General features: G+C 41.3%; 1 protein-coding gene across 5 annotated transcripts in view; it reads left to right on the forward strand.

The window, feature by feature from the left end:
- Positions 1–13,316, forward strand: part of LOC142571486 (voltage-dependent L-type calcium channel subunit beta-1-like) — a 125,003-nt gene extending 111,687 nt beyond the window's left edge. For 3 of the 5 annotated variants that reach the window (XM_075679876.1, XM_075679878.1, XM_075679879.1), the window contains 2 exons: positions 1,940–1,978; positions 4,778–13,316. In XM_075679876.1, coding sequence (XP_075535991.1) covers positions 1,940–1,978; positions 4,778–5,185 — 447 coding nt within the window. In that variant the 3' untranslated portion in view covers positions 5,186–13,316. Of the gene's footprint in view, positions 1–1,939; positions 1,979–4,059; positions 4,093–4,777 lie in introns of those variants that run through there. The other 2 variants (XM_075679880.1, XM_075679877.1) reach the window with 2 other exon arrangements.
- The last annotated feature ends 481 nt before the right edge of the window (positions 13,317–13,797 follow it).

The raw sequence follows: 13,797 nt of genomic DNA on the forward strand, positions 1-13,797 counted from the left end.
AGCAGTAGTTTACTTAGCCAGCTATAAATTTTCTTACATTTGAAATGTCATTTTAAACTGCATTTTCTATGCCATTCTTCACGGGCATGAAGAAGTGTGCTGTTTAGAAATGAGTAAATATATTACCTTTCCACAAGACATTAAAACAGCCTGGAATCCAGTTGAAGATTGACTGGCCCTCTCTTCTTGCTTTATATATGGTTGGTCACCTGTTGACACTTGTGTATAATTCACTGTGTTGAGATCAAGGCATGTCCTTACATTGCAGGTCGTATAGACATAACGACATGTGCTAGTGCTTAGTTGCAATTGCAGAAAGCCATCATCGTGCGCTCAAAGAGGATATATCTAGTCACATTGGTCAGCCAGGGTTTCATGTAATTTCATATTACCAAAAGTAATAGGCAGTGGCTGGGAGCATTTCCACTGTTCTAGCTGCTTCTGGCATTTGTGCTAATGGCTTGGCTAACTTTTTTGACAATATCTCTATGCCTGACTTTCACCTCCACTATGAAGACTGACTGGCTGTAGTATTCTGCTATGACATTTTTGTATGTAACATGTGACACAGACGCAATGCATGTGAACATATCAAATAGTTCAGAGTAAACATGTTTGTAGACTAAACAGCAGTCGCCAGGTGGTGTGGCGTCAACTTGGCTTTGGTGAAAGTGTCACATCACATGCACATTGTTGCAAGTTTATGCGTAACTAAGAGCTCTTATTGGACTAATTATGTCAGCTTCAAAATGGCAAACAGTGCATATAATGACAGGGGAAACGGACAATGCAGGTGTGAACAGGACACACAATAATATGTTGGTCATCGGCACATCTGTCCTGCTTGTAGTATGAGTTGTCCCATCATCTGTGCTGTTTGCAATGTTGTACAATTGTTAGGCTGTGATTTAAGATCAAATGTGCCAACATTCAGAAAAAAAAAGTTGCTGTTGCATACTGTGCAGTAGCGTATACTCGTAAGTCATACATAGAAATACTGTTTATCTCGGGTTTTGCTTTCACATTGTTGTGTGTTTGTGATGTAACTTGGGCTGCAATAGGTGCAGATCAACAGTGTGCTAGATCAACAAATACAGGAGGATAAATGTGAGGCATGGTTTCCCTTTGTAATTTTGGCATTCTTGCAATCTTTTGGGGGCACTGTCCGTACGCAGCTATATGATGCTTGCATAATACCCCCTTGACACCTTCTTGCACCATCACCATCGTGGAAAAATTAAGAGCTGCGTGAATAGTTTGAAAACTACACTGCATGAAAAACTATGCAATATCCATTTCACTTTTGATAAGCCATGCTAACCATAGTTAAATGGCCTGACGACTAATGTTCAAGGACCTAGCTTTTATGAAATGTGATAGAAGGCATATTGCCATGACTACCTGGACTTGCAGCAGTACTTCAATAATCAGAGATAAAAATTTTATACAGATTCTTCAGGTCTGAAAACTCACCACTTTGGATGGATGCACGCAACACTAATAACTAAGAGTGATGGTGATAGCATATTACAAAAACTGAGTTAACTAGAAAAAAGTATGGCAGCAAGGAAAGAGTGGTCTTGGGAGACCGACAAATGCTAACAAGTTGCGAAAATAACATTTTTATGAAATGCAACATTATTCAGAGCCTAAAATGTTGAAAGTAGCACTGACGTGACATTTTTATCTTAATTTTTTTGCTATAAATGAATATCCTGAACCTTGAAACCCTAGAGACATCCTCAAAACCCTTAGGACATCCCTTATTTGACCACTTTAGCTATACATTCTGTTATAGAATGGAATGGCTTCTGCGGCCTTTTTCTCTTCCTATTTTGTTGGGATTTTGTGGAGACTTTTGTGCCTTTTTCTCCCTCATTGCTTGCCAGTGTTGCAGCTGGTGTTTTATTTTTTCTCTTTCTCATGCCACCTCTTTCAGAGAATTTTGAGACCTAAGCCGAAACAAGTACACTTCCAGGTCGGTTTCCACTATGCTACCACACATACTGCAACGCCACTGCACCCGCGCATTTCACTTCATTTACTATACATGTGCAACGTACCAGTCTTCTAACTCGCATCACTCACTTCAGCACTGAGCTCTGTCGAAGAAGTTGTTTGTTGTTTATAGTTGATCTATGGACTGAATTGTTACACATTTGACATATGTATTAAATAACTACGTACCTGTTGTGTACCTTTGCACAGGTCTCGTAATTGTAGATGTATACACCCTTTGGCATGCCAACAAATAATGTGCTGTTTGCAAGTGAGCATTAGTGTTAGCATTCTATAGCATTCCAGGCTCAGTATGGTTTTAGAGGACAGTTGATTTGACAAGTAATTTGAGCGTTACATGTTGTCAGGCATTTTTTAATACAGTGGGCTCCCTTTAACATGAACATAAAAGAACTATAGAAATCTGTGCTATGTTTTAATAGCTCAGCTTGATGGAAGTATGGTGATGTTGAACAAAATAGTATAGCTTAAGGAACCAGGAACGATACATAAAAGAAAAGGTGTTTTAAAAAAAACTGGGGGTGTGTGAAATAGGAATTTTTGAGATCGAATATCGATTTAATTGTGTCAAAATCAAATTGAATATAAAATACTTGTCAAATAGTCTGAATCATGAATGGCCATTTTCAGTATCAATATAAAATGATGTTGCATCCTGTTTTACATAATGTTAGCATGTTTCTGTGATTACATTGCAGAAATCCTTGTTTATTAAAAGCATTAATGGAGCATTAAGAACAAATAAGCACTTTTTGTGCATTCTGAGGACTCTTCAGAGAGTGCGTGTGATCACTATATAGCAGGTAATATATGGCACTCTAAAGGACACGGCCTTCTCCACTAAGTGAGTTATTGTGTTTTATGCCTATGCTATGCCCTTGTAAATGAAACTTATTGTACTCTTACTCCAATTTTATGTTTAATTGTGTACAGTTTACCTTTTGAAATATTCAACCACTATTAAAAAAATATTCATATTTGCAACTAGTGACAGTGTTGCCCGTTGCAATGCATTAGCTCTCATACACTCACCTCACATAGCATAACACCATTTCGCGTCATGAAAAATTAGGACTTGCTCACATCTATGCTATATACAGTACCTGTGTACAAAAAAAGAGAGAGAGAGAGAGAAAGAAATGTTACTTGAGTAAAAATAGTATAGTAATTAATAAATAGCCTCTCTTAACTGTCCACAACTGAGAACCTGTTCCATGATATCAGAAATACTACTAGTATATGCTTTGCATGAAGTTTCTTGTGCAAATCACAACTTTATGGTATCAAACAAAACGTAGCAAAAATGACACATTGGACATTATGGAGGTGGGCAGTGCTAGCCAACGTGACATTGCAGGAGTTCTCATTAACCAAAAAAAGAATTAATTGGGAACAAAACAAATGTCACAAATCTCTTCAACTTAGAGGCTTCGTTTAGAGAGTTCATATTAAAGCTGGTCCACCGTACAACACATGACTTTGCCGGAATATAAATGCCTTGTGTACAGATTTATGACTCTTCTCTTAAACTGTTATTTTTTATGACTTAGACATTTTAATTATATCACGTATGTTTTTTTGAATTTAGCCACTGCCACAGTATACACAATGATTCATGTAATTTGTACCAAGTGGAAGAATCTTGTATATTGTAGGTGAATGAGATTGCTGGCATATTTAAGGCTGCTTATTGCATTCTAAATTTTAGATACTTCTGGCATTATAGTGCTGAATGCACCTAACAAATATTCAGTTATCATGAGCTTAGGACTCTGTTTCTACTATATCTAGAGCTTTTACATTATGACATGAAATTTTATGGCTACTCCTTATTTTGTTGAGGATAGCTTTGTTAATGGTGAAATAGGCATTAGTGTTTGGAATAATGTGGTGTGTACTGCTTGGTCAGAGATGTGGCTTTTAATTCTCTTATGTTGTGGTGTGCAGTGAGTAGGTTGTGATGTATTGTGGTGTTCTGGGCCACACTTGTCCCTCACTGTCGGTGCTCCTGTCTGTGTTTTCTCCCTGCCTGCTTTTCAGGGATTCTGGGAGCTATGACGATGGCAAACATACACGTACAAGTAATGAACCTCCTTTTTGACCTGCACCTGCACACTCAGGATTGCTGCAACACACAATCACACTCGCAGCATTTTTATGCATCCTCGGGTGCATGCATGCACCTTGTGTTTTTGAAAGTGTGCTTGAGCATATTTTGGCGTTGTTTGAAATATTGTAATGATGTGAATGAAGAATGCCAATTTACTGTGTCCCTTTCTTCAAAGGTCTTGTAGACGTACTTGAGATGCTGTGGGTGTACGAACCTTCAAACCACGTCAGATTGTGACAAGTGTCTTTGGCACAGTGAATTTTTAGATGGCTGCTCTGGCACTGCATTCCTGGCTGGAAAAATGTTGCACGCAAGCTGCAGAAAGCACCCTGAATTGTGTGATTATTTTCCAAAGTACATAGAGACATTGAACAAGTTTGAGTGTGGTGCATGAGAAAGTATACCACAGGTAATTAGTCTCCATTAAAGTAAATAACATATTACTTGCCCTGACTTTTTTAGGATAATTTCACCATGAACTTACTGCTTTCAGGATAACAAAAGCACAGTTGTGCTTTCACAGCATATTATTGTTAAAACACACATATTTATTTCCTGTGTTCATGCAAGTGCCAGGGAGACAAGAAAGGAGAGAGTGAGGTCCCGGAGCTGTACTAATTTTTGCTCTTTACCGTGTTTGCACTGCAGGTTTCTTCTCCGGAAGGGGACCTGTTTTCGGCAAGCTGTCGTGGGGATGACATGTACCCAGTGCATGATGACGACGACGATCCCGACTACTACGGCGACACGCGTATGCACCCTCCACCACCAGTCATGGCCACCTCATACCGTGGGGCCGGGAGTAGCAATTTCGATGACTGGGATGATGCTCCCGATCCGTACCTCGAGGACCTATCGCCGCCGCCTCCACACCTTCGGCATCACCACCTCCCACACTCTGTGGCAGCACAGCGACGGCACCACCATCATGGCCACCATGCCTCCGAGTACGATCGTGATGAGTGCGACGACGACCGCAACTATCGGGGCGGGGGCAGCGGGAGTGGTGAGACGGGTCTCCACAGAGGACAGAAGTACCCCGTCAATGTGCTCTAGCAGAGACTTTGCCCTCCTTGAGTCTTGGCTGTTTGACGGTATCACATTGTCACTGCAGTTGGGCAGTGGCAACGATGCTTGGGCTCCATGATGCGCCATGGCTTGGCAGCCACTGGCAGGGCTAGCGCAATGTCGGTGCTTTCTTGCTAGCTGTGTATCCTCTCTAAAGCACAGTTGCCACTTTGTGCAGCCGACTGTCGCATTCTATGACGAAGCCAGCCCCCAAACAGCACGGGCAGGTCACAGGCTTGGCTGCCATTGCCACGATGGCTCTTCCTCGGGCAGCAGCGTTATGCACCTGTACAGCCCATGCGAGGCCCCCTTAACATCCTGCCTTTTTCAACAGCAAGCGGTTGACGTCTTTCGTGAGCAAAAAAGAAACCGCGTGGTTGTGCCACAGGACCTGAGCACGGTCCTCTCCCCCCACCCCTCCCCTGCCTCCCCCAAAGTGCAACACTCCTGCATTTGTAATCAAGAGATGATAGGAGAGAACAGATCTCTCCACTGCAACTCTTTCAGCAAGCTCGCCTTACGCGTCCACAACCACCATTCTGCTGCTCAATGCAAAATGCTTTTTTCAAGCGTCTTGCTGCGACACTGTACTGTCCACTGCAAGGATTGTCATGTACACTTTCAGGTTACTGGGACATTCCTTGCAAGTGCTTTTGAAGCCCTTCTGCGATTTTTCACTGGCCACGGATGGCGCTTCTCTGAGAGTGAACATTTCTCACCACCGAGAAACCGTGAAGAATGTAGGCCTTCAGCTTAGCTCTACTGTTTACACCTTTCTAGTTCCTTAGTTTCTGGCATCCTTTGCTGTGAAGCAGCAAATATTTAGGTCAAAGGCCATCACAGCTTACTCTGTGCCAGGTAGCAGTTTTTCTATTCTTGTTTAGATATGTGCTGACTACAGTTCTTGGGGGCTAAGAATTACCTGTGGACACTTGAACTAAGTGACTTGAGACCTTATGTATGCCAGGGGATTCCCACACATTCAGGGAGTTTTGTTTCTGTTGCAATTTTTGTACATTAGATATGTTCATTTTGTCAAGGAACATGCTTTCCTAGCAACAGCTAATGCTTTTCTTGCTTAGATTTTGTGTGGAAGGTTTTAGAAAAAGTTTCTAGGTGTTTTAACATTGTTTTTAATTTTGAATTGCATGTTGTCTCCACTTTTTTGTTATGACTGTTTTTATTTGAATCACGATGGTCACCAGTGCCTGTTAGGCAAATATTGTGACTGTCATGCCATACATAATGTGCTGTTTTAAATCCATCATTTCGCCAAACACACATTTTACTGAATTTAATATTGTTTAATTCAAGTTCATGTCTCGAGACAAATGTTCTTGTAGATTCAAAAAGACAGCAGAGCCTTTTGGTTTGATTTTTAAGGTTGGTGATCTATTACAATTTAGGTAATGCTGCTAGGTGGAAGAATGTACTACATATGCTGATTTGAGACCTTTACTTAGGGTGTTATTCAGGTGCTGCTGCTGTTTTCTTGAGCCCTGTTCTATACCTTTTGTTTATCAGCTATTTACACTGCAAAGCCTGAAAATTACAATTATATGCATATGTCTTGTTTTAAATTAGGAGTGCCTAATTGTGTTGCAGCATTGGACTCAAACTTGAGCTTCTTTTATCAGTCTTTCAGTTAAGGTCATAATAAATTTTTTAAAAGTTGGACACTTGGAACGTTTTTCATCACTGTTATGTGCCTGTAACTTATAAAACTATCAGCATTATGTCGAGTCGCTTCTCTGGATGGGAGCACTTCTCAGCAGCTGTCTTTTAATGCACAACAAAGAGTGTTGGTTTGTGTTTTCAAATCAAGTTAAATTCTGTAGCCATCAGAATTCTTGATTTAGAAGTTATGCATGCCTAAACTTTCTGAAGTTAACTTCATAACTAGTCTTTTCACAGTGCATTTAGGTCGTGTAGGCTGTCTCGGATAATGCACATTTGTGGGAAGCGACATAGTTTTTGACAAGTCATGGAAAGCATAGCAGTGCTGTGTTGAGCGCAGGAACAGACTTTAGGGGTAGCACATCACATTTTCTAAGCTTATTGCATACCCCTTCATATTCGCTTTTATTCAAGATAACCTTGGGGACCCCCATGATCAACTTTGCAGAAATCAAGCCAAGATTTTTTTATGGAATTTGTTTTTTGGTTGCCATTGGTTTCCAGACTATAGAATTTTATTTTTTATGTCTCCTAGTTTGGCATCACTGTTAAAGGTACCTTAGTGCAAGCTTCAAGACAAACACAGGGCATCAAAAGCCAAGCACTACCCATGATCGTTCCTTAATGGCAACATTTTATTGGTCAGCTGAGTTTGTTTTGTGGTAGATGCTTAGGTGTGTCTATGCACACAGTTTTTATTGTTTCTCTACATTTAGTATTGTACAAACATGTTTCAACGGCTGTTTTGTCATGGCTCTTATCAGCCTTTCATTTGTTTCATTTGATGAATATTTGCATGTGGTGCACATGCACATCTTCCATGTGTTGCCGGTACAGCTGGCCTTCATTGATTCAATTACTGCTGGATGTGCAAAATTGGTTCAAATTACAAGAAGTTTAAGTGACATGCATATACCAAGCCTAAGTTCTTATTTTTTATATCTTGATCACTGCTGAACGAAAAGCAAAATTTGACAATGTCAGATAAATGAAGGTTGACTCCATGCTTTCACTACTTTATCCTTAAATATATACTTTGCCTTTTTGATGTGAAAGCATCAAATGGCTCATTGAGTGAAAAAGCTAGCATCTGGAGTCTGTAGTAGCCTAAATTCCCATTGGCTCTGACACCACAGCATGAGCGCGCCTCGACGGAGCAGAGCGAGCGAAACGGAACGCCAGCACGCCAGGTGTTGTGTGAGGCGACAGGGCATCACCTCAATGCTATGTCACCTTCACTCTCGTTCTCAGAAGCCTGTGTTATCAGCGCACTCTTTGTCCACATAAGCACTTGCCTGCATTCTAACTGCACCTCGGTAAGGCCAAATCAAAATACGCCATGCGTCTCAATGCACTTGCTCCCGTGAGGAGTTCATAATTCAAAGGGCCGCTCAGCGGTGTTCAATTGGACATTAATGCTTTTGCATTCACAACTCGTAAGAAGTGCTTAGGTGTCCTTGGATTTTGTATTGGTAGGCTTCTGTGATCTTCTTTTCATATTTACAGCAATTTTTTTAGCTTATTATTCAATATAATGCTGGACCATTTCACTTGCTTATAAGATTGATCATGCTGTTAAGAGCCTTGAAGGCACTGTGTTTAAATGGCTGTGATTCTGTTGTTTGTGGTACCATGATACCAGATGCTATGGAGTAGCCCATAAAAGAAAGTTATCGAATTCCTTTTCTGCGTAAGCACTTAGTCCAGTATTGATGCAGTCCTGATTGCATGGAGGTTACAAACTTTACTGCTACGAATGATAGTGTTTGCGCACAGGTATACCTACAGACGTGCCACCTGTATGCCTGAGATGCACCTAGACAGAAGTGCGTTAATGAAATTGCTGCACCGTATATATAAATATGTATATTACCAACTGTAGCTGGAGGGACATGAACAGGATTACCCTGTGGCAACACTTTGTCTGTTGAAGCTGCCTTACAACTGTGACTCTGTGACAGAGACTGACTGCTCATGTTAGGTGAGCCCAAAGAGAGTCAAAGCAAGAACAGTGTGATGTTTTTTTGATAAAGCTCTGCTATCCTTGCCTCTGAATTCTAATATCAATACCTATTATAACTGGTTGCAGGACACTCACAATTGCTGCACTTGTGCTCGACACGGTTTTAGCTCCGCCCACTAAGCCTTCATTTCTGGATTTCAAGTGAGAGCGATCACTTGGGAGACCTTAGAGAGTAATAGCGGCAACATCTCAAGGAGCCAGCCAGAGACGTCGACTTGCTACCTGTGAAGCACATGTGGTGCCAGTTTACATAAATAGCGTTTCATAAAACTTCGTTAGCATCCTTTGTGGTGTCCTGGCTTCATTCAAGGAAAGCAGCGTGCACTTGAGACCAAGGTACAGCTCTTGGACATTAACAGCATTTTGCAGTATGGAAGTGCAGTTGTACATCCTATATATGGTGGCACGTCTGCACATGATGAATCCACATGCCAATTAATTTGTCTTTTGGGCATCAATTTACCTAATCAAGAAGAAAACTTCCCTCCTAGATATGAAATTTGAGCAGCACAAGAGGGTGACAATAACTGATGAAGATGAGATACAGTTCTCCGACTGGCTTAATGCTCGTTTACTTACTTCAGTTTCAATACAACTGCGGCTGCATTTTTAATCTTGCTGCACGAAACCGGGTTCTAAGCACATAGCAAGCTTGCTTTGATGTTTTATGACACATCTTGCTTCAAAGTCATAAGCTTCATCATATGAGCTGCTTCTTAGAATCAAAACGGCTACTGGTGAGCCGTACATTCTGCTGCTTTTATGCTAAACATTTGTATCTTTGATTAGGCATCGAACTTTGTAGTTTACTGATGTGAATAAGTTAATTTTTTATTCTTTACCTTTAGGGATCCCTTTAACAAGGCTTATGTTCGAAACAGCTTCCTTTTGCTTAAATATAGTGTGTTAATTGCACATCTATGCCTTGTAAGCTAGCCTTGCAATACTACAATCCCTTCATGAAAATGTGTAAATTCATGCGACTCATTCTGAATTCCCCACAGTAAAGCATAGACCCTTTTACTGTTTTTTCAGACATGTTTTTTTAATGGTGTAAAAGACAGTTGTGAGTATTTTGTTAGGATGACCTTTTAAGTTTTTGTCTATGCAAAATCTAGCGTTGTAATCAAGGCAGTGAGGACTGCGTGAAGGAAAATGTCTTTGTCTGGAGAAATATGCTTATAACCATTTTTTTTGCTTTTTTTTTGCGTTTGGGGAGTGTAATAAGATGAAATATTGCAAACGGAGTTGGTCGCTGTGCAACTGAAAGGACATGTATTGTGGGTACAGTAGCAGTTGCAGTTGTTAAATTGATGGTTAAAAGAAAGTTGGTGCTAGTAATTGCCAACTTAGCTTTAACTGCAACTTTCTAAACATCTTATGTCTGCCTGCACAACTGCAAATGTTGGATAGACCAGCCTCAACCAACTATATGAAACACTTTTTGTTCCTTACCTGCCAAGAGCAAAGTTATGTGGATGAGAGTGCCATCTGCTTCCCTTTCTTTTTCAAGTGGCATGAACTAGATTGTTCAACAGAGGGCTAGCTGCTTTGGGTTGGGACAAAACCAGGTGCACTTACAATGTTATGTACACAGACGAGTTGCATGTACAGTTGTAACAATTACGTGACAGGCAAGGATTCCCATTGTTTTCATTTGCATTGCAGAAATGGCTTGCCACAATTGTAAACATAGTGTGCAAAACCTTTCAGCACTTTATCTTCTGTCAATGCTACTGTTATGCGCACATATATTGTTTGGTGACTTGCAGAGCAACTCACTATAGTAGAACCTTGTGATAGTGACCCTGTGGACAGTAAAACTCTGCTTGAAGTAAAAACAGGCACCAACCCTGTGTACATTTTTATGCTCTCTATGGTGAAATGTCTCTGTGTATTAAACTGCCAAACCTAGCAAACCTGTCGCAGTGAGCAACTTTCGCCCTGCTGATACACAAAAACATACCTCCTCAGAGGGACCATTGTGTTGACATCCATACTTGTGGCTTTAGTTGCATAAAACATGAAGTATGGTGTACTTTTCATATGTGGCTTAGCATATTTTGAACACACGTGTGTGTGCTTGACGTGTAATATCTGTTGATGGGCTAATAAGCATTTGCTTTTTCATTTTTGAGGCAATCTTCTTGGTTGGAGTAATGCTTGTCGAGTGGCTCACTCGTTCATCATGGGCAAACTATAACATGGTTCTACTGTGCACTATCGCCATTACAGAGCTTAGTATTGTTTTTCTAAGGACTGCAAAAACTTGCTGCCTGCTTAATGAATTTTCATGCTGAGTTAATGGATAAATATATACTTGGGACATGCAACTGTAAAAAAAAAAAACTAAGTGCTTGAGGTTGAAGCAAAAGAGATTGTTTCGCCTATGACAGCTAAGTCACTCATGGTGTCAGGAGCACAAAAAACTTGCTCAGGACATCACAGCCTTTCCAAGGATGCAGAGATGTGACACAAATGTAACATCGACCTAAACTTTGTAGCAATGCATACACGACTGTAACAGCCTTTAGCACTGATAGTCCTTTCATTGTCTCTAACTGGTGTTTACACGTGGCATTCCTTTTACATTTTCCTAGCGCACACCATATGTAGACACAGGGATGTTGCATCATCATGTCTCACATTCTTTTTTTAAGCTTCACTGGCGACGATGAAGCTGCGCTGAGAAGCAAGTGCAGGCCTCTTGCTTTTCCATGTAGTCCCCTCTCGCCCAGGCACGCTAGCAAAAGTGAGCACTGACCGCAATGGTCTCTGGTATGCACTCATGCTGAGCTAGCTGCTAGAACTGTACCTGCTGACCTCAGTGACTTTCTTCTTCTCCTGGGGACTTTATCTGTACACGCGCGGTGGCCCTTCGTGGCACTGGGACCCTGACCGTTCATCGAACAACCAGCCTCAAATGTTTTTGTCTCCTGCGCTTTTCTCTCTCTTGTTATGTCCAGTCACAACTGACCCACAGTGTATACATGTATACATCAGGCTCTTTGAGTGCTCTGGTCTATATGTTCTTTTGTGGGACTTGGTAGTTCTTTTCCTGCCTGTTCACTTGTGCGTGTTGAATTTCCTCGGGCACACTGAGTGCCATGCATGGAAATGGTCTGAGTGCCTGTGTGTTCTGTGTGCATCGCTTGCACTTCTGCGAATGTTCACGGAGAGAGTACTGTGTTCTAAGGAGTACTATGGCTCACAGTATGAGTGGCGTGGTTGGCATGTTGTTCCCCATTCCACTTATTTGGCGAGCAGTGGTGCGTTTGCATGTGTCAGCTTCACAGTGACCATGTTTGCGTGCAAGACAATAGCAGCACCAATCAAACATGTTGCAATACTGCAAGCGCAGGACTGTCCACGAGAAAAGTGGGTCACGTGATGGGAAAAGCTCAGTTCATTTGATTCGAAAGGTAAATGCTGCAATTACAGTGTTCAGTGGTGCCACCGTCCTTTTGCAGATCGGGGCAGTCTTATGATAATACTGGGTTTTGTCACGTAGGGTGGCTACAGTGCGTACATGAACCCCTGTATGGCAGCACTCCACTGTGAGCGAGAATGAGAGTGCACGCTGATACGCCGCCATCTAGAATTGCCATAGTAAGAAGCAACAGGAAATGGCGCTGCACTTTTACTCTCTGGAGTGCTAGTGACTTATTTCCCAACCTGTCAATTTTGTAAAACAAGAAAAAAATGATGGTTGTGATGCAGGTTACATCGCATGTAGCTTAATTAGTCACCCTCCTTTCTGAGTATGGCATTTACGTATGCTCTGTAGAGTTCCCATCTTCCATGAGTAGTAGCAGCAGCATTTTGCTCACAGTTCTTTTAAACTTTATTGTTATCTTTTCTTCACTCAGTTGTGATGCGAGGTCTGCGCTGCCTGTGTGGCACAGGTGTGTGGGTGATTTGTACATATGTGTACGCCAGAACGTGTCGGTTTCTCTCAAACTCTTTCTCTCTCTCGTTCTTTCTCTAGCTCTGGCGCTCTTTCTCTGCAGTTTTCTTTCCCCAGTAGTGTTTGAACTACTAAGAGACTTCCTTTCCCACCCTCTTGTAAAACGTGCAACGTTTGAGGTTTTCTACTCATACTCTCTTTCGATGAGAAAAAAGGCAGGTATATATATATATATATATATAAATATATACATACAGGCGAGTGCTGATACTAATTGAGATCTGTGTGGATGAAGAGCGTATGCTCCTTGCTTGCACACCTGAGCGTGCTTTGTCAGGAAATGTGCTTTGCTCTTTTTTTTTTCTTGAACAAAGCGTTTTCATAATGAAGGCTCCTGCAAGGAAACTGCGTATATGTATATAGTACATATACATGTATGCGCGCAGTGTAATGTATAAATATGAAACAAAACCTTTACGGCAGTTTGTAAATAAAGACATTGCCAAACACCATGTGTGTTGTCATTCCTGGTATGAAAGCAGGAGTTCATGTGTCAGACTATGATGCTTGCATTGAAGTTGGCTTGCAAAATGAAAGTGGAGCTAAGCAGAAATTTGTTTATTAAGTTCCCAGTATGCTGCTTGAGGATTGCAGAGTTTAGTTTGTTCACAGCACACTGCATTGTGCTATTGTTCCAAATGAGTACACTCAAATTTGTGGTTCTGCAGCTGCTGAACAGATCCTTTGCAAGAACGTACTTCAGCCTGTTGGCTCTGTCCTTGTTCTCACAGTGGAATATGAACATTCAGTGACACACTCTAAACTTGCATTAATATCACCCACAGTGGTGGCTATGGTAAGGAAGATGTCACGAGTTTGAATTCCAGCCTCGCTGCTCAGCCATGTACTGAGTAGGGTAGAATGCAAAAGTGTTTGGGTTCTGCTCTTTTGAGGCAGAATAAAGAACTCGCGACGACTGTCAACAGTAATGTG

Source organism: Dermacentor variabilis, chromosome 2 (assembly GCF_050947875.1).
Source record: "Dermacentor variabilis isolate Ectoservices chromosome 2, ASM5094787v1, whole genome shotgun sequence".
NCBI classification, from domain to species: domain Eukaryota; kingdom Metazoa; phylum Arthropoda; class Arachnida; order Ixodida; family Ixodidae; genus Dermacentor; species Dermacentor variabilis.